This window comes from Pygocentrus nattereri, chromosome 3, assembly GCF_015220715.1.
Source record: "Pygocentrus nattereri isolate fPygNat1 chromosome 3, fPygNat1.pri, whole genome shotgun sequence".
NCBI classification, from domain to species: Eukaryota; Metazoa; Chordata; class Actinopteri; order Characiformes; family Serrasalmidae; genus Pygocentrus; species Pygocentrus nattereri.
In genome coordinates, this window is record NC_051213.1 from 9,734,922 (window position 1) to 9,762,596 (window position 27,675).

Here is a 27,675-nt window from a genome sequence, read left to right on the forward strand (position 1 = left end):
GTCACGTGGCGGGCAGTTTGACGGTCTCCACGCTGGTATAAATTCAGTCCTGGAGGTTCAGCCGAGTCTCTTTGAAAGTGACGCTGCCGCGGTGAAGGGTCCAAGCTACGGCTCATCTCTGGTTCAGAGTAACCATGGCAGGTAGGTTGGACGCGGTCGATGGCGTTTGTTTGGTGGAGCTGCTGGAAGTTGGCTTGGCTTTGTTTTGGAGAGGACAGGTGCTTCTTCCTAACAGCAGCAGTTTACTGTGATGAAAGTCCACACCGGGGTTTGTGTATTGAGGCTCCTCTCCTCTGTTTGGCCGCAGCTCTGCTTCTGCTTCGGTCGCTGCAGTACTGAGTACTGAGTGTGAGGAGGTGTTTGGTGAGGTGCAGAAGTAGCAGTAACGGAGAAGCTCCGCGACTCCTCTGGTCAATTGTGCTGCTTTGTCGAAATGTCCTACCACACACTGTTTAAAAAGATGGTTCTTTAGTGAAGGCAATGATTCTATAAACAAGGAACCTTTTTCATGGTGGACGGGTTCTATATTCTCTAAGGTGGTTGGTTAGTGTAGTGGTTAACACCTCTGCCTTCTACATTGTAGACTGGTGTTCAGTCCCCACCTGGGCAAACACCAATACACCAATAAGAGTCCTTGGGCAAGACTCCTAACACCACCTTGGCCTACCTATGTAAAAATGATCAAATTGTAAGTTGCCCTGGATAAGAGCATCAGCCAAATGCTGTAAATGTATGTCGTACCAAAGGAGTGTTGTAATGAGGTTGAAAAAGTAGAAATGAATCTCTTTGGTACAATGTAGAACCCTTTTCGTAAAGCTAAATGGAACCGTGGACCCTCGAACCCTTTGCATGATTAAATGGTTCATTGCATGGTAAAATTGTTCCTTAGATTGGTGGAAAATGTGCTGTAGGTGGTTCTATATAGAACATTTTTGAGGTGTTCTATGTAGCACCAGAAAGTAGTGTTCTAATGAAACAAGCTTGAAATTGTAACAGTCGAAGAACCCTTTTTGGTGCATTATAGAACCTTTTTAAAAAGGTTCTATATAGAGACCTCTACAGCACATTCTCCATCAGTCTGAGGAACCATTTCACCATGCAAAGGGTTCTTTGAGTGTTCATGGTTCTATTTAGCTGTACAAAAAGAATTCTACATTGTACCAAAGAGATTTCTGTTCTATTAACCTTTTTCTTTACTAAAGAAAAGCCGAAGAACCGTCTTTATGCCTTCAAGCCTTGTAGCGCCTGTTTATAGATCCTAAATCATCTTATCAGGTGGTAAGTTGTAATATGAAGCTGAGTCTGTACAATAGACTTGAGGTAAGGCTGAATGAAGGGGGAACTCCAACTTTTGAGAAGTTCCACCATCAGAGTGGTTTGATGCATTTAAAAAAAAAAGAAAACTCATTCTAGAGAAATTGTCAAGTTGTTCACAGTGGTGGTGATTGGAACCAGATGTCTAGCGTTTGATGCCTGTATACAAAAACAATGTTTCTAAATAATCAAATATAAACGTGTAGGTTTACTGGTGGTTTCGGATGGTAAATAAAATGGCTAAATTTGAGTCGTAGACATGGTGACCCTTGCTTCCTGTCCCCACTTTGTACAGAATTTAGTGACTTGGTCTACAGATGACCGTTTGTATCAGACCACTCTGAATGACTTTATTTACATTGTAGTGACGATGATGCAACTTTGAAAAATTGGTGTTATTCCACTTTAAGAACAAGTTACTACACTACAGTAATGAGGTGCGCATGCTCGGTAGGGAACACTGTTAGAACAGCAGTGTGTGCTCATGCAAACCTGTGGTAAAGCTTCAATGACCCAGCTTATGGGTTAGTGCTTATTTCTGCTTGTGTTCTTTTGCTTCTGATGTCGTCTGTGCTTGTCATGGCCGTGTTGAATGGCTGAGGTCAGATGTCGTCTGATAATGCATTCTCGCTCTCTCTCTGCATTATGTAACCTGCGCTTCGCTGCTGATGCTTAATCTGCGGAACTGACCCTGCCTGCCTGCCTGCCTCAAAGTTTTGATTTCATTTAATGCCCTGGCTTAATGTAGCCTGCAGCACAAACCCCCTAGTTTTATAGGCCTGTGTCCATTTGTTTTGTCCAGGCCTGTCAGTCCAAAACCCTAAATCCAGCATGGCCTCAAAGTGCCTAAAGTAGAGTTTACATTCCTCACTATTCATTAACATATTTACCCAACATGACCTTTTGTTCTGTGATCTCATAGAAAGGTCTGAATTCCTGCTTGCTTGTGACTGTAAGGTGTTAAATATATGGAGAAACTAAGAGTTGGAAAAATCCCAACTGATTTTCATCATTTCTTAACTCATATGTTGAGATGTGAAGATGTCATTGAGTGGTCTGATGTGAAATGGCTTATTTGTAGAGAAACTGACTCTGTAGTGGCGATGGGAACCAGGGGTCATGCCTGCAACTGAATATAGCCATTTTATTTAATCCCAAAACAACCTGTGAGCCTACTTGTCTTGAGTTTTTCATGTAAGGCAGATAATGAGAGTTCAGATTTACAACATCTTTGGGGACTGTTTGGCCTTACAACACCTTGCATGTATGTCCGCACCATGAGTGGCTTTTTAAAAATATGGAAACTAAGCCGCAAAACAGCCCCCTTTGAACGGGTTTTTGTAATGTCCCACACAGTCACTTTCATTCGCTTATTCAGCCTATAGCATTTAACTATTCACCTCCTGTTCACACTAAAGGTATTGGGAGCCTAGAATGGAGCCAGGCCCAAAACAGGGCAGCCAATCAAGAGGTTTTGTTTATACATCCGTCTTAAAGGCTCAGTAGCAAAAATGGCCTGCTTGAATGCAAGGCAATAAAAAATGCTGGAAAATGGTCATACAATGAATATTGGTGTTTGTTAACTGCAATGTGTCAGGCAAAAATCAGTTCCTAGATACCTGGATGAGTAAAGCCAACAAAATGGACTTAAGGCTGAAGACAAACGGCATTATAACCATGAGACCTCTATTTATGGGCATTGTTGTGTATATGGTCCTATAGTATACTTATTTATGGTTACAACAATGCTCCACTCACTGACTCAAATGATACTGGGTTCAAGATTTGATATTCCCACTGAGTAACCAAGTAAAAGGATGACTGTTTGTTGTCGCACAGTTTAGTAATGAGATTAGAGCCAGAAAGCAGGAGGGGTGGGGCATGACCATGCTGGAATGGGCTGTTTATTGGCATAATTAATGGAATGCCTATTTTCCATAATTCATTGATGCGTGTGTTGCAAAAATATTACAATGTTGTAGTGCATTGTTACACTGCTACCCATTATGTACCAAATATCAGTCAGACTAAAGCTGAAACTGAAAAGCAAGATCCCAGTACATTGTTTCAATGGTGTTGTAAGTATAGAGGATCTTGCCCAGTGCTTATTGCATCTGATAGTTAGTAATGAGGAGTAGCACATTGTTCCACTCGCACTCAGCTGTCATTGGTTAGACAGCAGAGCAGTGGGCCTTATATAATTCTCAGCATGAGCACTTGTTGTACCATCAAATATGGAAAACTGGGGTGTCTTGTGAAGAATGTGTACTGCATTAGGTCATGGAAAATCCACTTAACTCAAAGATGTGCTCAACATGCAGTGGACCAGAGGGAACATCTTACAAAAGTCCCCTGCTCTGAAAGTGGTGTAATAGCTTTTAAGAGTCTTACTTTGGCAAGGCAGCATGATCCAGATTAGGCTGAGCCTTCCAGTGGCATTAACACTGTTCTTTAAAGTGATCGAATTCTTGCTTTGCAGACCAGGCGTTCGTCACCTTGGCCACGAATGATAACTATGCTAAAGGAGCGATGGTGCTGGGGAGGTCCCTTAGGAACCACAAAACCTCCAAAAAACTGGTGGCCCTCATCGGACCCCATGTGTCAGAGCAGTCCAGGTATGTGCAGTCACAAAGCATGCTAGTACTGATCTGGTAACAGGTTCTAGCCCGAGAGTACTAGTCTAGAGGACCTTGATTAGTAAAATAGTTGTAAAAAGTCACTTTGAAGGGGGATTAACTGTAAAAGTGTACTTGTGGCTAACACCACAGAAGCTTACGCCCAACAATTAGTTTAATGATATATGGCTTCAGTTTGTACACATACTTTCCTCTGACTGTCTTCAGTTGTTTAATAATCTGAAATGGATGTTTTTGCTTATGTTGTTGAGATGCTGTTGTAGAGAACAATGAACACCTATTCAGTTAGTTAATAGAAAATAAAGGATGCAGGGCTGTACAATATGGACATAAAATGTGATGTTCTGTAAAGCTGTTGGAGGTTATGATAATAATAATAACAATAATAACAATAATAACAATAATTTTTTCTTATTAAATTAAAAAATGGTGTGCTTCTTTCTGGATGTGACTCAAGTGTTTTTTTTTTTTTTTTTTTGGGGGACATTTAAACACAATCTAACATTCACTGAGAGGCAGAGACAGTCAGCATTACCTCATCAGCTTTTTCTGTAAAGGTTACAGAACACTGGGTTGTAGATCACAATGGAGTTTGAGCTATAATTTATAATTGGCTGTTTAGCCTGCTTGTCCTTCACATGGGAGAGCAGAGTTTAATCCCAGTGATTGTGTATAAACACTGTATACCAAGATGCATCACAATTCAGATTATGGACAGTCTGTTTCCGAGCACAATGCCCACTTCTGGTTGCTTGAATAATGCTGCATACATACTACAAGTACTCGCACTCCTGTGCACTGAAATCACATGAAAGTCTACCATTTAAACCTCAGTGCTATTGGATACCAACACCAGCTGGCTTGTGTGGTATTTTGGTGAGGTTGCCAGTCTGTCATTTTAATGTGCAGCAGTGTTTGCTTGAATCCTGACTCTTCTCCTTTGTGTGGAGAACAGGTTTCCAGCAGTAGAAATGGTCTTATTTTATCTCTATACTGACCTTGTGACCTTTAGAACATTTTACCCCAGCATGTGAGTTCAGTGAATCCATCCCCCAACCACCCTAAGAAGTCCTAATATAGGCATGGCAGACACTAGAACAGCACAACTTTAGAGATCTTTTTTGGATTGAATTTGGAGGACTCCTTAAATTTGCATCTTTTCTTCCGTTAGTCCTGTCCAATTCCCCCTCACTGTCAGTCTTCTAGATCAGATTGCATCCAACCCAGGTGTGTGAAAGCCAGCATGCAACATGTAAAGCCAGCCTTCACATCTTTTGTTGCTGCTGCGTACACAATATCATGGGGAACCTGAAAGGAGTACACTAACTACTCTAGTCTGTGTGGGCCAGCACACCTCCACGGTCACGAGGAGAAAGGAATTGAGTCACCTTTTGTTCCCAAAGAGCAGGGATCATGATAAACCTCATGTTTATGGCATTGTCTGCCAATCTGCACAGCCTGTAAACGTATTTACTTTATTTTTTTATTTATTTATTTCTTGGCCAATAAGGGGGGGGGGGGGTGTGAAGTGGTTGGACTACCACTACCAGGGCCAAGCGTTGTTTTTGGAACAGTGAGGGTAGCTGGTTTGCACAGTGGAGTCTTCCAGGTTAATTTGCCATTTAGCAGTTTGCCTCATAAATCCTTTTGGGTGGTGTGTTTTTTTTTTTTTTTTTTTTTTTTTTTTTTTTTTTTTTTTTTTTTTTTTTTTTAAATGATTTTATTTAGAATTTGTGCTAAAAGCAGCAATGGTTCTGCAAGAGATTTCTTCCCCTGCCGCCCCGAGTCTAGATTTGATGAGTCAGTTTAGATTTTCAGCCTTCCGCATGCATCCTTCAGACTTGTCTGATGAACAAAAACATCAAGACTGTCAAATCTGATGAATCCGTGTCCTCTCATTGCAGTACTTGGCCTGCATTACAAAACAAATACACATGCGCATTATATTATGACCACCTTGTTTCTGCACTCATTGTCTGCATGCGCTGGTCTGAGTGGATCAGACTCAGTGTGGCTTAAACACCTCAGTGTCACTGCTGGACTGACAATAGTCCACCAACTAAAAATATCCAGCCAACAACGTCCTGTGGGCAGCGTCCTGTGACCACTGAAGGACTAGAGATGAGCTATAGTCTCTGACTTTACATCAACGTGGTGGACTGACAAGGTAGGAGTGTCTAATTGAGAGGACAGTGAATGGACTCGGTGTTTATAAACTCCAGCAGTACTGCTGTGTCTGATCCACTCATACCGTACCAGCACAACACACCCTACGCAGCACCACCACATCAGTGTTGCTGCAGTGCTGAGAATGATCCACCACCCAAATAGTACTTGCTCTGAGTGTCTATGGGGGTCCTGACCACTGAAGAACAGGGTAAAAGGGGGGTAACAGTCAATCTTTTTCTCTAATAATCTGTAACTGTAGAACTACAAAGTGCTCCTATATAGTAAGTGGAGCTGATGAACTGGACAATGGGTGCAGAAACAGGGGTCATAATGTCGTGCCTGATCTGTGTATCTCACAACTGCTAGGAACCCCAATCAGCTTAACCATGACTGCAGGATTTTTTTTTTTTTTTTTTTTTTTTGGGTTGTTTATCCCATCAGTTACCTGATGGCATTTAAGCCGTTTTTAAAAATAAAAAAAATAATTTAAGTCACTTGGCTGTCTGTAACAGCCCATATAAAGTGATTAAATATTGCCAGCCTATTTGCCTCAAAGCAGAGGCAAGAAAGTGTGTGAACCTCTTTAGAATTACTTGTAATTATGTATAAAGTAGTTTGAAAATAGTGCCTGGTCTTCTAAACAGTGAAGCACGATCTCCGTCTCTAACACAAATAACATTGTTCTTGTCCCACAATGAATAAACCGTCCAGACATTCAGTTTAATTGTATCTGAGCCCCAATAATGACTTCAGTAAAAGCTAATTGGAGCTAGGAGTTGGCATAATCCATAATTGCTGTCTGCTCTCACAAAGTGGGAGCAAAACCAAGATTACTCCAAAGGCACACCACAGAATATTCAATCCCAGAGTAACGGTTCTAAAACAATGTTGGTGTGAATGGAAACGCACTAATTTACATGATCCCTCTTCCTTTGTCTGCTAACAAAAATAAAGTTGCAGAGCAAACAGAATTGATAAACATGCTGTTTTCAAAGCTGCTGAAAAGCAGCATCTAAAAGGACCTATGAACCTGGGTTCTGTAACTTTTCTAATGGGTTTCTGGTGACGGCCAAAAGACAAGTTTATGAATGATCATGTGCGCAGCAAAGTACAGCTTTTGAGGTGCTTAGTCTACATAGAAGCCCCTTATTTTGGTAGAAGGCTAGAACATTCTTGTACAAATGATGTATAGCAAAGTATACAGAAGTGTGCAAAAGTTTGAACACCCTCACTTTTTCTAAGCAAAATAATGCTCTAGAGAAGTTATGGGATTTTCTCATGTATGTAGATGAGTGTACAGAATAGAACAGTACAGTTAATTTGCTGAGTTTGACATGTTTGTTTTTGCACAGGTCACATTTTAATTTTTCCTCCTGGTATGTTAAATTCAGAAAATAAATGGTAAATGTTCATTAAAATGTGCGAAAGTGTCATCTGCAAGGATGTCCAACAAGCAAGGTTTTTTTCCCCCTCCCCACAATGTTTGAAATCATGATTGTTTAGACTTATAAATGGGTCTAGATTTGTCTTAATGACCTTGCTTTTGCCAGAGGTTTAAATGTTTGATGGGTTTTTGTTCCTGCTTAGAAAATGTTTATAGGGCAGAACACCTGTTCGCACTACAAGTGCCTGTAAATGAGAACAATGCTTTTAACTGCACTTTTTATGGTTAAGCAGAGTAGAAAGCTTGTGCATGGGTGGGTGTGTGCAGGTTTTTTTTTAAATATTTGTCAAACTGAAGTGTCCTCCTCTGCAGGGCAGTGCTTCATATGATCTATGATGAGGTCAGGCTGGTGGACGTGTTGGACAGTGGGGACATGGCACACCTGGCCATGATGAAGAGACCTGACCTAGGAGTGACCTTCACCAAGCTCCACTGCTGGACTCTCACACACTACTCCAAATGCGTGTTCATGGATGCAGACACTCTGGTGAGGGTCAAGAGATTTTAAGAAGTTACAGATGAATCTTATTTACACTAGAATTCATGACCAAAGATGGCCTACAGCAAGGGGTCAGTGGTTCTGGAATTGAAGTCATATGTAGAATTATTTGTAGTCAGCAATGGCAGAACAGTATGAAATGCACATTTGGCACCAACTGCATGTAGATATAGGCCCTGGCAATGGCACTAATGGATAACACAAGCAGAGGGTCTTCATTTTCTTGATTGTAGGCTTGTTGACATAGAAACTTCATTTGCGTGATCTGGCATGCAGCACAAATCTTTGCCACAGAACAAGATTTCATTGGTATCCACTGTGTTCCAGTGAATTTAAAGGGCCGGTATTACATTTCTTAGTGTTATTTTTCTTGAGCCACCTTTTTGAGTGGCTTTATGCACCAAAAACATTTTCTTTACATGATCAATTTCCAACCTAATCACTCAGACAGGCTGTTTTTGGTGCCATGTCTTCAGGACTGACTGATCTCTGTTATGACTGGCTAATGCTGTGCCTCATTCAAAAAGCAATCCAGCTGAAACAGTCCTTATAACTTGAGGGGGATGTATGAAGCTGTTATACAATGAATAGTGTGTGTGTGTGTGGGTTTTTTTTTTTTTTTTTTTTTTTTTTTTTTTGTGACTTAACAATTTAAATGACATTTTTCAGCTCCTCTATACTGATCACACAACCTTGACTCCTTGTTTCTACACTTTGTCCATTTCATCAGCTCCACTTACTATATAGGAGCACTTTGTAGTTCTACAATTGGACTGTAGTCCATCTGTTTCTCTCGTACTTTGTTGGCCCCCTTTTACCCTGTTCTTCAGTGGTCAGGACCCCATGGACCATCATAGAGCGGGTACTATTTGGGTAGTTGCTCATTCTCAGAACTGCAGGAACACCGACATGGTGATGTTAGTGTGTTGCGCTGAGCAGTGCATTTCACGCACAGTCCTAAGTCCTATCTATTTGTTGCTTCAGCCCAAATCGGTGGGCTCTACAGTTGGCTGAGTTGAGTAGAGAGAACATTAAAAACCAAACTGCCAGAGAGGCCCCATGTACAGGGTTTTAACAGCTACCTGGATAAAGCCTGAAACTATTACTTTAGATTTGGTAGTAGACTTGCACTGCAGAAAGAAGCTTGGATTTCAAATGACCAATAGCGAGTCACTGGCAGGGGGGCATTGAGTCTGATGCCAGAGACTGGAAAACAGCCTGACTGGCTTAACAGACTTTCTATGCAATCTGGAATGTGCTGTTGAATTCTTAAGGTAAAATTCTGGACTGCTGAGAGCTGTTTAGTTAGCCAGTGGATTTGCTGGATCAGGCCTCTAAGCCAAGTGGTTGGTGTACAGTGCCAGCACAGCTCTGTCAAGACATGCATGAGATTCTTGTAGTGTTGTGTGGTTTGTGTGGGTGGATTATGTGCCAGGATATTTGCACCAGGATGTGTGTTTAGTTATTACACTTTTGTCTCTTATTTGCTCTTTGAAATGTAACATGGGTCAAAATATACTTGAATGGTATTCAGTACACACTGTATGCTATGTGGACACCTGACAATCACACCATATGACCTTATTGGACATCCTATTCCAAAGCTTTGGGCATTAAAATGGAGTTGCCCCCTCCTTTCTCCACTTTTCAGCGAAGGCTTTCCGCAGGTGTTTGGTTACAGATTTTCAGTCAAGAGTATTTGTGGTCACAATTGACGTTTTAGTTCATCCCAAAGTTGTCCAGTAGGGTTGAGGTTGGGGCTCTGTGCAGGCCACTCGAGTTCCTTCTCATCAAAGCATGTCTTTATGGAGCTCACATTTTGCACAAGGGCTCAGTCATGCTGGATCAGGAAAGGGCCTTCCCCAAACTGCTGCCATAAAACTGAATGTCAAATCTTTGTATGCTGGCATTAACATCACCCTTCACTGGAACTAAAGGGCCCAGACCCCAGGCGATTATCCCTCCTCTGCCAAACTTTACTTTTGGCACCATGCATTCTGGTAGTTCTCCTTGCATTTGCTAAACCAGTCTTTCATGCTTCCAGATAGAAGTGTCATTTCAGAGAATACTGTACTGGCAGGGCATGGCTGCCACCCAGGTGTAACATGTGCTGAACACTGCGATTTGAAGCACATCAGCTTTTGAAGAACAAATGTAGCATCAGTATCAACATGGGCCTTTAGTTTTCAGTAATGGGACTGTCAATTATTTAGGATGTAAAAGTTACTGTGCCATCTCTTGTATGTTTGTTTCGTAAGAATTAAGGCCACTGACATGTTGCACAATGTACAAAACCTTTAAAACAATTTTTAATGATTTGTTCGCACGATGGCATCAACATTTTGTTGCAGTAATTTATCTGAACGTGCCACTCCGTGGTTTACTATGCTACAAAAGCCCCAGAAGATCAAGTGACTTGGTCTACACAGGAAAAAAGGTGGTTTTTCTAGTCTTTTGAGAGAGAATGAAGTCTGACATTAGGTTGCTATTCTTTTCCCCATCACACATTTTACTTCAAAAACAGTGAGTTTGTGAAGAGCTAGTTAGCCGACACCTTAACTTCATAAATGTCAAGTTGTGATTTTTGGAAATGATGGAATGGACATTTATCGACACACTAAGCAGTGTGTCTGGTGTGTGGTGGGCTTAAGTTTTAGTCATGGGTGTTTTGAGCGCTGCCAAATGTTGAAGTGAGAATATGGACATTCATGAGCCATCATGTTGTAGGTAATGTGGCCTTGAACTCCAGGCAGTAGATACGCTACAGAGACTGTAGGTGAAGCAGTGCTCTACCAGTACCTCTGGTTATGTGCTGTAATCTGGTGTTCTGTTTTCAGGTGGTATCGAATATTGATGAGCTGTTTGACAGAGAAGAGTTATCAGCAGCTCCAGATCCAGGCTGGCCCGACTGTTTCAACTCCGGAGTGTTCGTCTTCCACCCTTCCAACGAAACCTACGGCAAACTCCTCCAGCACTGCACAGAGCACGGCAGCTTCGATGGCAAGTAAACCTCAACCTCTGTGTTGCTATATGATTTCAGGTTTGCAAGACTTCAGCTTAGTTTTTGACCATGTACACTGGCTGCCAAAAGTTTGCAGACCCTTAACATTTCAAAATGTTTAAATGAGTGTTTTGTGCCTGCAATAATTAAACTGTAAAATCATAGGAGCAACTGACAAGTGCTAGTTTTGTAATGACTGACCATGCATTTGTCCTCTTGAGATCAACACTCATCAAAAGGACAAGTTTCAGTGTGTAAGTTTTGAAAGGTGTACATGGGTACTTGAGTACTGGGTTAACTATTTAAGGTGCCAGTATTCAAATACTGAAGTCACTGACGGTATGTACATTATAATGCATTCTGCTACTGACTGAGAAATTGGAGCTAGTGCTGCTGTTTTTTGCCAACTACTCCAATTAATGCTGGCCAGGGATGTGACAATCAGAAGGGTCCTTTTTGTGGCTGATGTTAAGTAGGTCCAGAAACAATGAGTGAGGTGTGTGATGGGTTTTTTTTTTTTTTTTTTTTTTTCCCCCCCCTCTCTGATAAATTAACATTCTTCTTGCTGCAAAAATGGCTTCTTGTCAAGTGAAAACATCTTGAATAAAGCCAAGAAATCAATTTCTCCTTGAGATTTACCTTATTTCTAGAGTTTTTAAGTAATTTATTAGGCAAATTTCTCACTATATTGGCAGATAATTTCGATTAAATGTGCTTGAAACCAGCTAAATTATCTGCCAGTATAGTGAGTTTTACCTAGTAAAATCATGTAATTTAAAAAGTCTAGAAATAAGCTAAACCTTACAAGTGCATGACCATTTCAAAATGGGAAATATTAGATACATCAACCTAGATTTAATTCACTTGACAACATGCCCTTTTTTGAAGTATGGGACCACTGAGGGTTGAAGTCCTTGTCAGCATGCAGCATTGTACTAGTTAGCTGTATGTTTAGCTCATTAGCAGCCTCTGTTACTCATCCAACATTTTTAAAAAAAAAATAATTGGGCTACTTTTCAATTATAAAATCTCTTCAAATACTCTGTGGGCTGCTAGTTTTGTGCTACTTAATATTTTGGTCTCCTACACTGTACTTTCACCAAAACTCGCACAATTTTTTTTTTTTTTAATTCCACCCTCCCCTGCAGTTAAAACTCATCTATTTAACTCATTATGGTTCCATGAATATCAAAGTTTGTCATGCCTAGTTTGTAGAAATCTATAAAACCATTATTTAGGCAAACTTCTTCTACAAAGCAAGACCCTTTGGTGGACATAAATGTGGAGTGAAAACTTTCAAAAGATGGGTGTCCCTAAACTTTTAATGGGCATGGTGGTTTCAGTTGGTCCACTCAGCCATGCACATTATATTCTGTACCAAAAAGTAGCTTTTTCTTTCTGGCTTGGAACACGAACAACATGGCAAATGAATCAGAGATGCTGTGGTTCTGTTACTCTGCAAAGGCTCAGTGGATTTTAACCTGCTAGAGACTAACATCTAAATCTGAGAGCTAGGATGCAGCCTGTAGACCTGAGAAGGTTTGTTTTTTCACTGCATGGCACAATTGATCTTTGATTCACCCATTAGTTTTTGGCACTGATTTGGTTCATGACCTCAATGATTTGGCTGTACAGTTTCTCTGGCCGTCAAGGACGGACTGTCTGTGCACAGACACGCATGTTGTAAACCAGCGAAATGGGCTTAAGACTTAAGATGTTCTGAAATGAATGCGTCTTCAGAAATATGGATGGTATTTGCTTATTTAAAAGCTATGTCTCAGCGAGTACGTGCAGAGTAATTTGGGAAGCCCTAATAGTAATGACTTTTGTTGACGGAGGTTGTTAAATGTCCTCAGATGTTTACACCACCAATGAATGAAGCCTTTCTTGAGCAACAGTTCTGTTGCCTGGATCCATTATGGCCCATGGCTGTATTTGCCCTCCAGATGTATTCTGGGTTGATGGTCTGCATGTGGTTTGTTGAAATGGACCGATTTTCTCATGCACTCTTGCCAGTGAGCATTCTTCATTCCTTCAATCTGCTCCAGTGGAAATCTCTTCAGTGCATAACTTCACGCTCAGCGAACCTCTCATCAGTGCTTTCTAATGCTGACAGGTGTAATTAGACTGTCTCACCTCATCTGCTCAAGTGAACACCTAATGCTATAATTCTGCCCACTGATGTTACACAACCCAAATTCTCTTACAAGCAGTAGCTGTGGCTCTCGAGTGTTCATGCTCCACATGGGGAACTTGGCACTGGAGCCACCTGCAGACAAAAAGCCCTTTCATGCTGTGCCTTTTTAGTGTATGGCTTTTAGAAGCAAGGGCAGCATTAATGAAGTCTTTGGGTTTTTTTTTTTTTTTAAAGCCGGTTCTTAAAATACACATTTCTGTGTGCAGTGGTCAGTCCCAGAAGAGTTGGTTTCTTAAGGAGTTCAGGTTTTTGCTAGCAGTTGGTGACCTACCAGTTAATCTGCTGTCTTCAGAAGGTACTGGTTTTGTGATTACCTTTTACATTGATGTGCCATAAATGAACACAAACAAGATGTACAAATGGTGCGAAATAAGCCAAGGTTATCACATTTAGCTGAATGACCAACACGACTGAAACATTCTCTGACGAAGTGAAGAGTCTGAGATGCAGTTTGTCAAAGGAGACGAACATCAAGAAACTGCCCATTCATTCCGCATTTCTTCTAGTTTTTAGCCTAGTTTGTTTTATCTCGAACCTTCTGCCCTGTTGCCTCCCTCTGTCAGGTGTGTCAGACCTCCAGTCTCTGGGGGTGGTTCTCATAAGCTGCTTCTCTGCTGGTTTAGGTGATCAACGTCCTGTAATGTTTACAAAATTCTAACATCTGACGGTCATAAATACGTAAGCACATGTCCTGAATGCATGTGTGAGACACGACTTGAGAAATTGACATGAAGCAACAAGGGGCATGAACAGGGTGTGTGTACTTGGTTAAACATTAGGGGCACCAACATTCAAATACTGAAGTCACCGTTTCATGGAAAGATATACAGGCTAACGGGTTGAAACACAATCTTATGCTTTACCTATACATGTGGCAAGCTTACTAATTAACGTTAGCGCAATGCCAAGAACGCATTGTTTAAGGATGTCTGGTCGGATGTGATGACTCGAAGATGTAGTGGCTCAGACAATTGCAGTCACCATTACTGAAGGAAGTACAAAGGGTTTAATACAGAGCAGCATGTAGTAATGAATTGGACTTTCATTCAGCGCGATTAGACAATGGGTCCATTCTAGGATTTCTGGCAGCCAGTTTAAATGGGTTCATCGAGATGCTCGTTAGTTTGCTAGGTGGTGCGGGTGGGCGGGGGCACTGTTGGAAGATTGGAAATGAAACGGGGGCTGCCTGCATCATGGAGGCTGGAACCTGTTCAAGTAACTGGTTCTCGTTTTGTTTGTGATGAGAATGGAGGCCTGTTGCAGTTTTAAATGAATGTGACTCAAGCCTTGCTCGTTGTTAGTTGAGGAATTTGTCACTGTTTGGGCCCCAGATGCGTTCGCCATTGAAATGTCCCGTGATGTATTTGTTGCATGTGACTGACACAAAATGGTCCAATGGCATTTGAAAGATGCTAAGTGATGGTTTATTTTTAGTAGGATTGGTCTTTCGGTGCTGTGGGACGTGAACTCTCCATGACATTTTGTCTCCACTCTCCTGTGTTTGGAGTTGGGCAGTGGTGGACGCAACATAACAGGATTGCTCTCAAACTTCAGTAATACTTTTCAGAGAAGATCTGATTTTAAGCTTATGAATCGGCAAAGTCTAAGGATCCAGCTATTGACTTGAACCATAAGGTTTAAACCAGTGATGAGCAGTTCTGTTGGGTTGAGGGGTGAACGTTGTCCAATATGAAGGGTACTTAATAGTTAAATCCATGGCAGAAGGTGAACTAGAGGGGCATCTTTCCATTTCCTCCACTTCTCCAGTACCGATGGCCGGCGGTGATGTGGGCACACATGGCCTCGCTCTCATCTTCTGCCAAAGTAAACCAGCAGCAGGCAAGGCACATTCTTACAGAGCCTTGCTCATCCCCTCAAAATGAAGACTCTGAAGCCCATGTAATGTTTGTGGAGCCTCTCGCAGGAGGAAGGCCCCAGGGGGATGTTTCTGAGCTGCTGATGGTATGCCTATTTTAAACTCCAACATGCTGGGGTAACATTGAAAGCTACTTATTCACTCGGTGATTGGAACACACCAACGCATGCAAATCCCTTTAATTGCTCTTGTTGAGTAATGTTCTCCTGGTCTCCAAGCAGAACAACTTCTTCCTTCCAGCTTAGAGTAGATATTGTGTGCAAGAGACTCTAGTTTCCTATCAACAGAGCACATGGTGTCCTTTCCACAGAAACATGGCAGCTGTGGCTCTTAGTTCATATCCGACCAACAATGTGAATTTAAGAACAGTAGTTTTGGATAGAAACGACATGCCCCTTATTATCAATACTGAAATTATTGGTATCAGACTTTACTCAGAGATCCAGTTTTTATTTTTTTAAAGCACTTTATCTGAAGAATGAAGCACTGAAACTGCGCTGGGGACGGGTAAATGCTGCCACTCTCTGCCAGATAGCGAATAGTACAGCACATGACATGGTGCAGAAAAGCACTGGGCTTGAACCTCTTGTTCATTTTACACTCCTGTACGTCTTGATGGAATAAAACCTTGTCTAATTTAATGAATGCGTCGTTTGGTGTCGGCTAACTCTTCAGTCGGTGTTCCTGAGCTATAAAATATGAAGGGAAGGCATGATGTGACTAGTGTTGGCTGAGGTGAAGAGTTTGATCTTAAACACTAGCACTTTTCTTGGGGTAAATTAAGCCACTTCACCTACTATGGATTTTGTAGTCTGGGTTTAATGTAGTTCAGTAATGGTGAGTGGTGTCCACTAAACAGATGTGATTGCAGTTTTTGGCAAGTGAATCAGTTTTGTGCTTACATGTAGGATTAGTTATTGTTGACTTGCTTTTTTTTTTTTTTTTTTTTTTTGTATTGGTCTTTTTTCATTTTTAATTGTTTTTGCAAGTTTCTAATACTTGTTCTAGAAGTTTTTGTAATAAAAAGCCACTGACCTACAAAATGGGTTTACTTGAGCATCTAAAAAGGGCTTTATAAAATTGACCTTTTTATTTGCCAAACCAATCAGAAATGACTATACTGTGCTATACATTTTTGTTGATCCCACCTGCGTTACATCTGCTTTTCTGAGCACATTGGCGATCAGTACTCAAGAACACTGACTTGCCTGTATATTCCATTACAGAGGAGTGTAATTTTGTCCTGGCTAACTGGTTTAAGTGCGGTGTGTGGGACATGGTCAATAAAACTTGTCAAACGCTACCCTGCTCAAATACGAAATATGTACTAGTATTTCTGCATTAACAAGGCGGCTATTAGACATGATTCATCCAAACAATGTGAACATGGCTGAGTGGATTAAAGCTGATGAATACCTAGGACAGTTGTATTTGCAGTATGTTAACTGGCCTCCACTGACTGTCTTTCATTGATGGCTACATTGGCATTTAGGGATGAAGCGCTCCTCTTCTGCACTGGATCTTCTCCAGCACAGGCTGTTAATGTTTAACATTTGTTCAGTAGGTGAGCTGGCTGACCGTCTTTCACTCGTGTCTAAATGTGTCTGTCAGTCCTAGAATAGCACCAGCTGCTACTCACTCAACAGTTGCAAAATGCAAATGTAGAGATTTAATCTGAACATATGTGACTCAACAGTATGTTGAGTTGGGTCAGTAGGATGGTGTGTGCTGCCTTTTTTTAATGCACACTTCTGGAATGAACTACATGTTTGTACCCCAGCAACCAGCTCCTGGCACACAGCAGGCATGCACAGGGTGAATGAGCGCTTTCTTAGAACGACCTTTACTAGAAACAATGAGCTTTTAAATGTTGGGAGGAACCAAAGTAAATAGTTGGGTGGGCAGTGAGGTGTTTACTGTAGTCCATTTTTGGTCTATCATGAGTTACATGCAATATTAAGGCAAACAGGCATTTTCAAAATGTTTAAAAAAAAAAAAAAAAAAAAAAAACTGAAATGACAATGGAGATGCAAGGTTTTGTTCTGACAGCAGTGATCAGCATTTTATATTGGGCATAGTCATATTTTCTTTTGTCAATCAAATCTCTGCATTTAATCAGTTTGAGGACTAGTTAGAGCTTCTGTGCAGGACAGTAATCTGGGTGGTCCAAGAGTAGATGAGCAGTGGTAGTCAGCGGGGTGCCTTATCGAGCCAGCAAACTGATTTTATAGGCTCACAGGTGTGGGTGGGGGTGTGGGTGTGGGGTCTTATTTGGTACAAGGACACCTTAACTTTTGCTTTTAGTTTGCAGTCTTCCTCATCAGGTGAGTCATTTCTGCCATTTGAGTGATTTCAGTTGCTCCACTGTAATAAAGATGCATCCTGGGCATTTACACAGTTGCAATAGGAAAGTTGGCTTCCTAGCAGTCATCCGTCTTCCTTGTGTATGCACCAGCTAATGGGTGGAAAAACCCACTCGCCCCCAAAAATCCACCCCAAAGTAGTTATCAAAATGTATAAAATGTTCTTGGTCTTTAAACCAGAAAATCTCAACCTAGAAACAACTTTGGCACCACTATAGGATGTGATTGGGCATGCTATCTGTTATGACCACTGGTTTAAAGGGGTTTTTTGTCCAGGGTCTCCCATTTGTCAGCTTTAATTTATTCATTGGGATTTTTTAATAATTTGGTCTTGCACTGCCCCATACCAACTCCAGAAACCCAAATCTGAAAACCACTGGGCTGTAGCTTGGAACTGCTGCATTTATTTTCTTCACTTATTTTCTTGTTCCTCCCAGTTTAAGCACCCCTGAGCCAGCTCTTCACTAGTCAGCATGTCTGTTCCTCTCTCTGAAAACACTCGGGGCTGGTTTGGGTGGGAGCGGTGCAGGTGAATGAGTTGGTTGTACTTATTCGTGCCCCACCTACCATGTAAGCACAAATCCCTGGTGTGTTCAGAAAGCCAGCTGGATTGGAGCCTAACGCTCCTCATTGTACGTGGTCCACTGCAGTAGTGTTAACTGCCAGGTCGGAGGGTGGAGTACGGCAGTGCGGTTTCCCCAGATGAATAGTGAGAGTTTCAGGTTTTTATGGCCTCTGCTGGTACTGAATGGAACTTCACTGGTATCCAGAGATGTCAGGAAGACCTTTCACTATGCTGGGCTGCTGCTCTCAAGGCTGTTTTGAAGTGTTGTATCCTTTTCCTTACTGTCACTTCATGAACCTTTTCATTAGAGATGGAGTTAGAACTGAATCTGATTGGACTCCACTGTCATTGCACCCATTTGTGGTTGTTAAATATGCACTCTATTCTGCAGGTGGGGATCAGGGGGCCCTCAATAGCTTCTTCAGTGACTGGGCAACAGCTGATATCAGAAAACGCCTCCCTTTCATATACAACATGAGCAGCATAGCGATCTATACTTACCTTCCTGCATTCAAACAGTAAGTAAGCATGTCTTCTGAACTTTTTTTCTTTCTGGAAAACTCGTGTGAAAATAGTTTGGTCAAAAAATCAAATGCACACCATTTTTTTGCTAGTCCAGATGTCAATCAGATGTGTAACTTTCAGCAGGCTTGCTTATGTGGTTTCTGCCACCATGTTATTTACTATTGTCTATGAAATGACACAGGGGTACAATTATTCACTATCTTTTGTGGAAGGAGTTATTTTGACAAATTGGTCTAAATTAATTTTTTTTTTTTTTTTTTTTTTCCCCCAGCAGTTAAATTTCTCTAGAAAATAAGCCATTGTTTTTTCGTAATCGGTCAATCTCAAGTCAAACTTTCCTTCGTCTGTACTTTTGTCCATTTATATATACAGAACAGTACATCATGCGCTGTTAGAAATAAAGGTTCTGTGCAGGTAGGTTTGTCACTCAAGGTACAATGTTCTTTTAATAGTACAGCAGTGGTTTTTAGGTCTGATTGTGAACCTTGAATAAGTTTCCAGGTGAAAGTACGTATCTGTACGTTTTTTCACGAGCGGTTTTAAAACCAAACAATAATTCTGGAAACGAGACTGGGTGTGTGCAGTCAACACAACTTTAGAAAGTATAATTTCAGTGGATTATGGCACAACTATGTTCCCTGATTAAAGGGACATTTGGAGGCACCACCCCAGTGAAAAAGGGGGAACTGCTCCAGTGACCTTTTTTAAATAAATAATTCTGGGGTACAGTGTCAACTCAAGCAAAGATTTACTTGTCACAATTTGCATGGTGCTAATGGGTGTAATATTGGCTACTGTTACCTGAATTGGCCTTGGAGCACCAGAAGTGCCGAACTAAGTGTAAATCCTGTCCTGGTGTGCTGTTTCAGTAGTTCCCAACAGAAACTTTATCATTTTTGTATTCCTGTCATTGCATTTGGGTTTCAGCTGTAAAGACCATGATCTGCAGTTCAGAGTGTAAAGTAACAGGATACATGATACGTTGCCTTGTGACCTTGCGGCATATGAAATTTCAGGGTACTTGCCGTGACTTGGGTGAGGGACCAGGCAGGGCTTTGATATCCACAAGAGTCTCCACAAGTCTAAAATAGAGGTGCTTATTTAAGGAGTTTGCCTCACACTGTTGCAGAGTGAGTACTCCCTGCAGCACCCTGCGCTGCTGTGGACAGGCTAGCTGATTCAAAGGCTTGGGTTCATTTCTATTGAAAAGGTACAAAAGGCTTTAGCAGGCCTGTGGTCCCTGAGGACAAAATATCCCTCAGCCAAGCAATCTGATGATGGAGACATCCTGTTTCCACTTGATGACCCTTACAGGTATTAATCCCCTTCCGTCATGGTTGTGGAATTGAAACATTGTCCTGGTATTCGAGAACAACTGGTGTGCCCTTATCTGGTATTTCTGGCACAAAGGCTGTGTTGGCCAGAACCGCCAATCAATTAATGAACTGTTGAAACGTCCAGCATGCTACAGATGGCAGCTTGTTGATTTGGTGACCTAGAAGCTGTTGTTCAGTTGTTAACATGGTCCTCAAATGGCTTAATCTCACCTATCAGGAAACAAGCACAGTTTTGCTCTATTGCCAAGACAAACAGAGCCACAGCTGTAGTCAGCCTCCCTATTTTAGTGAAGTGAAGCTCATCAAATGCTTCTTCCTTCACTCATGGTGCATGCAACCAATTACGTGGCTCCCTCCAGTTCCATAGTACTCTATACTACTGTGTACTGCATAAGAGTGGCAACATGACCATGCACCATAGGAAGTAAAGAAAAAAACATACCTGTACAGAACCTTTTAAAGTTGTGGTCCCCCCCCACCCACCCCTGCCAGGTAAAAAGCATAAATGTACTTCTTCATAATCTACTGTTTAAAACAGAATAGCCTGGAGATGAGGTGTGTGTGGAGTCTTTACAACTTGAATAGAATTTCAATGGATTACGGTACAATGAAATTCCCTGAATAAAGGTATGTGAGGGTAGCATGCCAGTGACGGTCCATTCCTTTATTTCTGTGTGCATGGTTATTATGGTACATTGCACACACTATTTTAATCATGGATACTATAACTTGAACAGTAGTCAAATGGAGGTTTCATTACAAAAAGAATTTAGATTTGGTGCAGTGCAATATGTAAACCATTGAGTAAATATCATTGAAAAGAGTTTTTGATTTTATATATTTTTACACTCCTGGTCCCTCCTTAGCAGTAGAAGAGAACTTTGAAGTGCTGCAGTAGGTTATTCAATGTGTCCTATCTTTCTGCATCCAACTGAAGGCCACATAAGCAGCATCCATGATTAGTCCTTAGATGTTCCAGGGTTAATGCTGTTCTCTGCTGTGTTGTTAATTACTCTAATTGTTTTATAGAACAGTTCCGGTCTGATTGGCTGAGCTACATTCAAAGCCAAAAGGGGGGCGGGGGGGTGGCGGGGGCTTGACTCTCATGCTGTTAACAAGGACCGCCAAGTATACTAACGTAGACCGGTTTGTTTAAACTGAGGCACTGGTGATTTATGTTCTTAACAAGGCTGGTCAGGTAGCTAACAGGACAAGAGAGAACACCTTAAACAACTCAATCACCAGGCTTGAATTAAAGTACTTGCAGTATTAACTGTAAATCAGCAGTTTAAGTCTAAAAATGTAACGAATGTTTTGTACACTCCAAATGTTTGTCAGAAGTCGTGTCAAACCCAGGCTGAATCCCAGACGGCTCCCTACTCCTTAGTGTGCTAGCTGCGAGTTTAGAAATTGTAGCCTTAACAGCCAAATAATGCATCATTGAGTGTGAATGTGTCTCAGATCCAAATGACTATTTATTTGGCTATACTACTCGTCCTTGGGCTGCAGGATCCAGTATTTAAAGTGGGGAGCTATTTGAGATTCGGCCTCTGCAAGAAGGTGCTGCTGGATTGGTGCTAAATAAGACTTCCTGTGGTAACTTGTTTACGAAGTGTGCGTGCGTGCTTTATTTTTTTATTTATTTATTTTTAGTCATTAAACAATGCTGTTATATAATGAAGTAACCAGACATTCTCATTCAGCAGCCCATTGATGCTTGGCAATGATATCATACAGGAACTACATTTCTAAATGGAATTCTTGCTTCGGTTTATTTTTAATTTTAATTATTTTTGAAAATGATCACTTGTTTTTATAAAAGCAACAAGCCACTTGAGGTGCAATATGTTACTGTGACTATCTCCAGGAAAGGGAGAAAGGGGGACACCCTTCCTGTGATAATCACAGTAACATACGGCCTCTCGTGGCTTATTGCTTTAATATAACTTATTCAATTAAACTTCCATTCAAATTGCATTCTCTGTCTACAGGTTTAAACCTGCACCTCTGTTTATTTCAATGTCCAGAAACGGCAGAAAGTAGATATTTCCACAAGACCCAAAGCAAAACGACTAGTTACATCGATGGGGAGATGAATGCTCATGTTTGACAGAGCTGATTAAACAAAAGTAAAAGAGGAGTTGGAGATGTGTATTAGGGTTCTAGATTAAGCGTTTGCTTTAACCACATCTGCTTCTCAGGTACGGAGCAAATGCTAAGGTGGTGCACTTCCTGGGAAATACTAAGCCATGGAGCTACACGTATGACCCTAAGCAGAGGGTGGTGAGGGGGGACATCCAGGAGGCCTCAACGCACCCTGGCTTCCTGCTGGAGTGGTGGACTCTTTACAGCAGCTGTGTGGTGCCTATGCTGCAGAAGGAGTATGGAGAGCAGCCCTTCCACTCTGGCTGTGAGGTGAGCTTCAACAGCCAGGAAACATCAGCTATAGCACAACTTGGCCACTAGGGGTCAGAAGTGAGCCCACTTTACAAGCAGTATGTTGGGTTTTGACTTTTATTGCAACATGAAATATTGATGTTTTAAGTGCAGTGGTTCTTTAACTGGTCCTCAAGGCTCACATCCATACTTTTGCTCTGTCCCAGTTCCCAACACATGGGACTAGAGTAGAAAGTGGACTGTGATGGGGACCCTGATTTGTTTGATAACCACTGGAGTGTGGTGGTCATTTTGCAATGTCAGTGGTCTCCAACCCTCGTGCTGGAGATCTACCTACCCGAAGAACCTAGTTCCAACCAGTTTGCCACACATCCTCGAGCTAATCAGCCTCTTCAGAGGTCCCTGATTGGCTGGATCAGACGTATTAGAGTTAAGTAAAGGGCAAAGCAGCTAATTGGATACAGGCTGGAACTCTGCAGGAAGGTAACTCTCCAGGACCAGAGTTGGAGACCACTGCGCTATAGCCTTTGACTTAAAAGTAGTTACATGACTGTTCTAATTCAATTTACATTCTGCATTGATGTTCAAGTCCAGCATTTTTCTATTTGTTTTGGTGTCAGAGACAAACATGGCAAAAGTAAAGGAATTTTTTTTTTCTTCTTTCCAAAAAGACAAAAGATCATAACAGAATATCTCTGAGGGGTGTGCCACTCCAGACCCAATGTTGACCCTACTTGTCTTATGCTCTCTTGGGGACTGAAGTTATTGTTTCTCGCTCTCTCTGGATGGGCAGGATGGTCCTCCTTTTCTCCCCTCATCACTTTTCAGTTATTCTCAGGCAGTTCTCCTCTGAGCATGTCGTTGTCCAATCATGATTCATTAGCAGCAGTTGGAAAAGATGTGGTGACGCAAAGGGAGCACACGCTAGTCTTCACCCTCCCACCTTGGTAGCATTATGTGATGGGGAGACCTGACTAGTGAGTGGAACTGGCCACAGCTAAACTGGGAAATTGTAAAATACCACAGATGTACTTTGAAGCCAACAGAGATTCTGTGCAATGAGCCACTAGTGAGAAGATTTAATTAAAACCACAGCCCCCCCCCCCGGATGAAGCTGCTACTTCAAATTAATTGAACTAGTTTTAGCTAAAATTGTTTGGGAAGCAGACAGAAGCTGTGTGGAAACGCGAATCGGTACATGCAGCCATATAATCAACATATGTCCTTTCTGTTGGAAATGCTTGCACTCATTTTGTTCCACTGTTCACTCTCAGGAACTGCCCCAGTGCGAGCAGGCCCAACCCCTGATCTCCTCAGAGGAGCGTAAGCAGCGCTGGGAACAGGGCCAGGCCGACTACATGGGAGTAGACTCTTTCGACAACATCGAGAAGAAGCTTGCTGCTTTCCTTAAATAAGGCACAGCAGGAGGGGCGGAAGTTAACGAAGGGTCACTTTATGGTGTTACAGAGTGAACGTAGTTACATGGCTTCAGTGCTGCTGTGAGTGGTTTCCTTCAGCTATGCAAAAGTGGCGATGCGAGTGCCAACATCTGTCAATTCCCCCACCCCCACCTTTCATACACTGTGAAACTATTGTTCATCTGTCAGCGCCTCCCTACCTGACGACAAATGCTCTTGCGGCTATTCCACATGCTCAGCCGTGTAATGAAGTGTAAAAGGGAGTGCTTTTCTTTTTGTACTGTGCAGCATGTGGTTGCCTGCTTGCTTTTTTTTCTACTTAATTTCAACCTTTGTTCATGCAGAGGTGGTAATGCTTAGTAGCACTGACTTCCAAGAAGGCGTTCAATGTGTTCACATACACGAGCGAGGAGACCTTAAGTCTACTGATGCCAATGACCTGGTGTCCCTAGTGCCGTAGTCATGTCTGTTCACACCTGTTTTTAAACCTCCAAGCTTTTCTTTGCTGGACAAAAACTCTTCACCTGATTGTTTACAGTTGTTTACACGCCTTTTTCACACACTTGAGTTACAGTGTCCTTTAGTTTTGCTCAGTGTGAACACCTGCATCACATCACAAGCGTTGACCCTTATTAGTCTTTTTTGACATGGTGGACTACTTCTCTTTCTAGGCCAACAGCTAAAGCTGCTGTCCTCTCTCTCTTCACATCACTTTTTTTTTTTTTTTTTTTTTTTTTTTTGTCTTTTCACTTGCAAAATAAAGTTGAGTGAGATTATGAAATGCTGGGCTTCTTGTCTTTCTTTCTTTCTCTCCTGGCGCCTATTCTGACATCTTAATTGCATAAACGGGTATTCTGGCCTAAAACTGCACTGCACTAGCCAGAGTTGGCCGTCAAAAGAACCTTTGTCAGGAGTAGTTGACCAGCTAGTGCTAAAATGGCCCACTGCCAAGTATCCAACCCAAAATACTGGTCTTTCAAATTGGACTTCTGCCTTCAAAAGGCATCACCAGAAGTGGGCATCTCGGGTCTTTACATTGGGGAAATGTTTAAATTGGCTGCTGTTGGTGGTGAATAGCCATGCTTTAAACAGATACTGTATGTTTTAACTTTGTAATATATCTATATAATCTCTCTTCTGAGCCAGAATGAGTGAGCCACCTGCTTCACCACTACAAAACAGAATCGGGCTGAATTTCTTAAGCGTCTTGGCATTTCACATCATAACTCGTAGAGTGAGTGTTCACTGATGCTCGCTTTACCATTTAAGAAACATCTTTTGTACTAGGAGGCTTTTAATTGATCCAGCCCTGATCCTTCAAATGTAATTTAGCCGCTCCAATGTACAAATTACATTCCAGGGACACTCAAGGCAGCAGCCTCTACTCATGTCTTTAAAGAAATTGTTAAAATGATTTTGGAGATTTTTCAACAATTAGGTTCTGATAAGCTGATGCCTTCAAAGGGAAGTGTAGGTGTTGCTGGGGTTAATGTTGTAGGCCATTATTAATTATTATTATTATTGTTAACCCTAAACTAATGAGCCCATGTTTAGGTTACAGGTGTGGGGCCCTGCTCTTCCACATTCATTTAGCTGAAAGTAAAAGCCCAGTTTCTATAACTAGTCAGTTGGTTTAAACTGTTTAAGACCAGTGAAATGATTACAGTGTTAAGAGATACATTTTTTGTAATCCCACAACCGGGAAATTCCACCTCCACATTTAACCCATCTGTGAAGTGAAACACCACATACACGCTAGTGAATATACACACACACACACACTAGGGGGCAGTGAGCACATTTGCCCGGAGCGGTGGGCAGCCCCATACACAGCGCCTGGGGGGCAGTTGGGGGTTAGGTGTCTTGCTCAAGGACACCTCGGTCACAGACTAATGGCGCTGGGGATCGAACCGGCAACATTCCGGTCAAGAGGCTGGTTCCCTGACCTCCAGCCCACAACTGCCCAATCTGATTCTTGGCTGCCTGCCTTCATTGGCTGCCTGATAAATTCCGTATTGATTACAAAATTCTTTTATTGACATATAAAGCCCTACGTGGGCTCTCCTGAGTACCTACAAGACCTTATTTCCCATTATGTACCATCACGACTACTCAGATCCCAGAGTGCTGGCTTAGACTCAGACACAGTCTCAATCTTTAAGACTAGGCTCACTTGTCGCCCAGCGGGCCGAGAACTCTCGCCGTGTGAAAGATCTCCCTCTGCTGTGGAGCGAAGAGCGGCGTCTCTCTCCCAGACCGGCCGCTGGGCTTTGTAAACAGGCCGTTCACTTAAAGCAGCGGCGCTGTGTGCGCCGGAACACGTATCCTAGCAACAGGGCAGCGAGAGCGGAATACTAAATGAGGGCGGTGTGGATGCGCAACACTAACGCAGGCAGCGAAAGCGTCGCTGATTACCAGGATGTGCGCTTGTCGGTGTCACATCTGCACCGACTAAGCGCCCCCGTGTGGAGTCAGGCCCCACAGCGCCCCACAGCGCACGCTGTCAGACAGGCACCTTTATCCTCTGCTTTTCTCAGCGATTTCTACAATCTTACATTCAGGAGCGATAAATCTGCGGTATAACAGCACATCAGCCGCGTATTTGCGCAACGCACAGCTGTTCGCGAACCTAAATCTCTGCGGGGGTTTGGTAACTGTTGCTCCTTCCGAAGAGGCGGAGTCTGAGACGTGTCGATGCAGCGCCGTGCAACTCGTCAACAGAATCGTTCATTTGAACCGATTCTTTAAAGCGAACCAATTCGAAGGTGCAGTTGAATCGTGCTGTTTCGTAGCGTCTCTAAGTTAAGTGATACTTTTTTAATCCCCCAAACGGCAAATTCCACCTCCGCATTTAACCCATCCGTGCAGTGAAACACCACATACACACTAGTGAATACACACACACTAGGGGGCAGTGAGCACACTTGCCCGCAGCGGTGGGCAGCCCTATCCATGGCGCCCAGGGAGCAGTTGGGGGTTAGGTGTCTTGCTCAAGGACACCTCAGTCATGGACTGTCAGTCACTGGGGATCGAACCGGCAACGGCAGCCTATGACTGCCCCCTGCCCCTCTACAGCATCTATAGTCTGTGACGACTTCTGATCTCAAATTACACTCAAAGTTAGATGATCATCTTCTGCAGTTTAACCCGACAAACTCGCAGCATGAGCAACATTTTAACATAATATAAAATAATAATTAAACAGAGATGCCCCTTTTTCACGATGTGTCAAACATATTTTACTAAAAGGCATTTCAAGAGGAAGGAACTGTTTGTTTAACGTTGTTATCTCGAGATCACAAGATAGTAAAGTCGTGATCTTAAGATAGCTACCTCATGGCCCCTCTGGACTACAGAACCCTGCTGGTGGCGGGCCGTACAAATAAAAATAATGTGTGGCCACGACTTAGTAAGGCGAGGGAATGAGGCAATTACGTTGTGGCGAAGACTTAAGTCGTGGCCATGCATTAGTATATCATACCCATGCCTTACTAATTTGTGGCCATGCATTACTTTTATTTACAATGGGTGTCACTTTAGCCATGCAGTGAGTCATAAGAATGAGAAATAAAGAGTTTTCCATAGTTAATACTTAATATCGCTAATAATGGCTTACTTTCTCATAATTATGATTTAGTATCTCATAATAATGACGTACTATCTTATAATTATGACTTAATGTCTCAAAATAAGGGGGATTTTCCTCACAATGAAAATTGCGTCATAATTATGACATTGTAATTATTATTATTATTACATTATTATTAACAAATACTACGCCAGAAGTATTGAACACATGCTTATTATTATGACTTATTAAGGGGCTGTTTTTCCCCTGGGTCTTCTGTACTGTTTTACGTTTAAAAGCTGCATTTTTACAGTGTTGCTAAAATGAATCGCCGACTCGGACGTTCGGTTCACGGAATCGGACAGT

The 27,675-nt window shown here is 42.1% G+C and overlaps 1 protein-coding gene across 1 annotated transcript; it reads left to right on the forward strand.

The window, feature by feature from the left end:
• gyg1b (glycogenin 1b) lies at positions 1 to 24,488 on the forward strand. The gene is made up of 7 exons (XM_017705106.2): positions 1 to 141; positions 3,794 to 3,929; positions 7,876 to 8,050; positions 10,900 to 11,062; positions 18,456 to 18,582; positions 22,128 to 22,341; positions 23,598 to 24,488. The coding sequence occupies exons 1-7, from the start codon at positions 135 to 137 to the stop codon at positions 23,736 to 23,738; spliced, it is 963 nt and encodes a 320-aa protein (XP_017560595.2). The 5' UTR covers positions 1 to 134; the 3' UTR covers positions 23,739 to 24,488.
• The last annotated feature ends 3,187 nt before the right edge of the window (positions 24,489 to 27,675 follow it).

Excerpts from the sequence above, each read along its gene's own strand:
- gyg1b (XM_017705106.2), top strand. Across the intron at positions 8,051-10,899 it reads TCATGGATGCAGACACTCTG|GTGGTATCGAATATTGATGA; the intron begins GTGAGGGTCAAG and ends TTCTGTTTTCAG. Across the intron at positions 11,063-18,455 it reads AGAGCACGGCAGCTTCGATG|GTGGGGATCAGGGGGCCCTC; the intron begins GCAAGTAAACCT and ends TCTATTCTGCAG.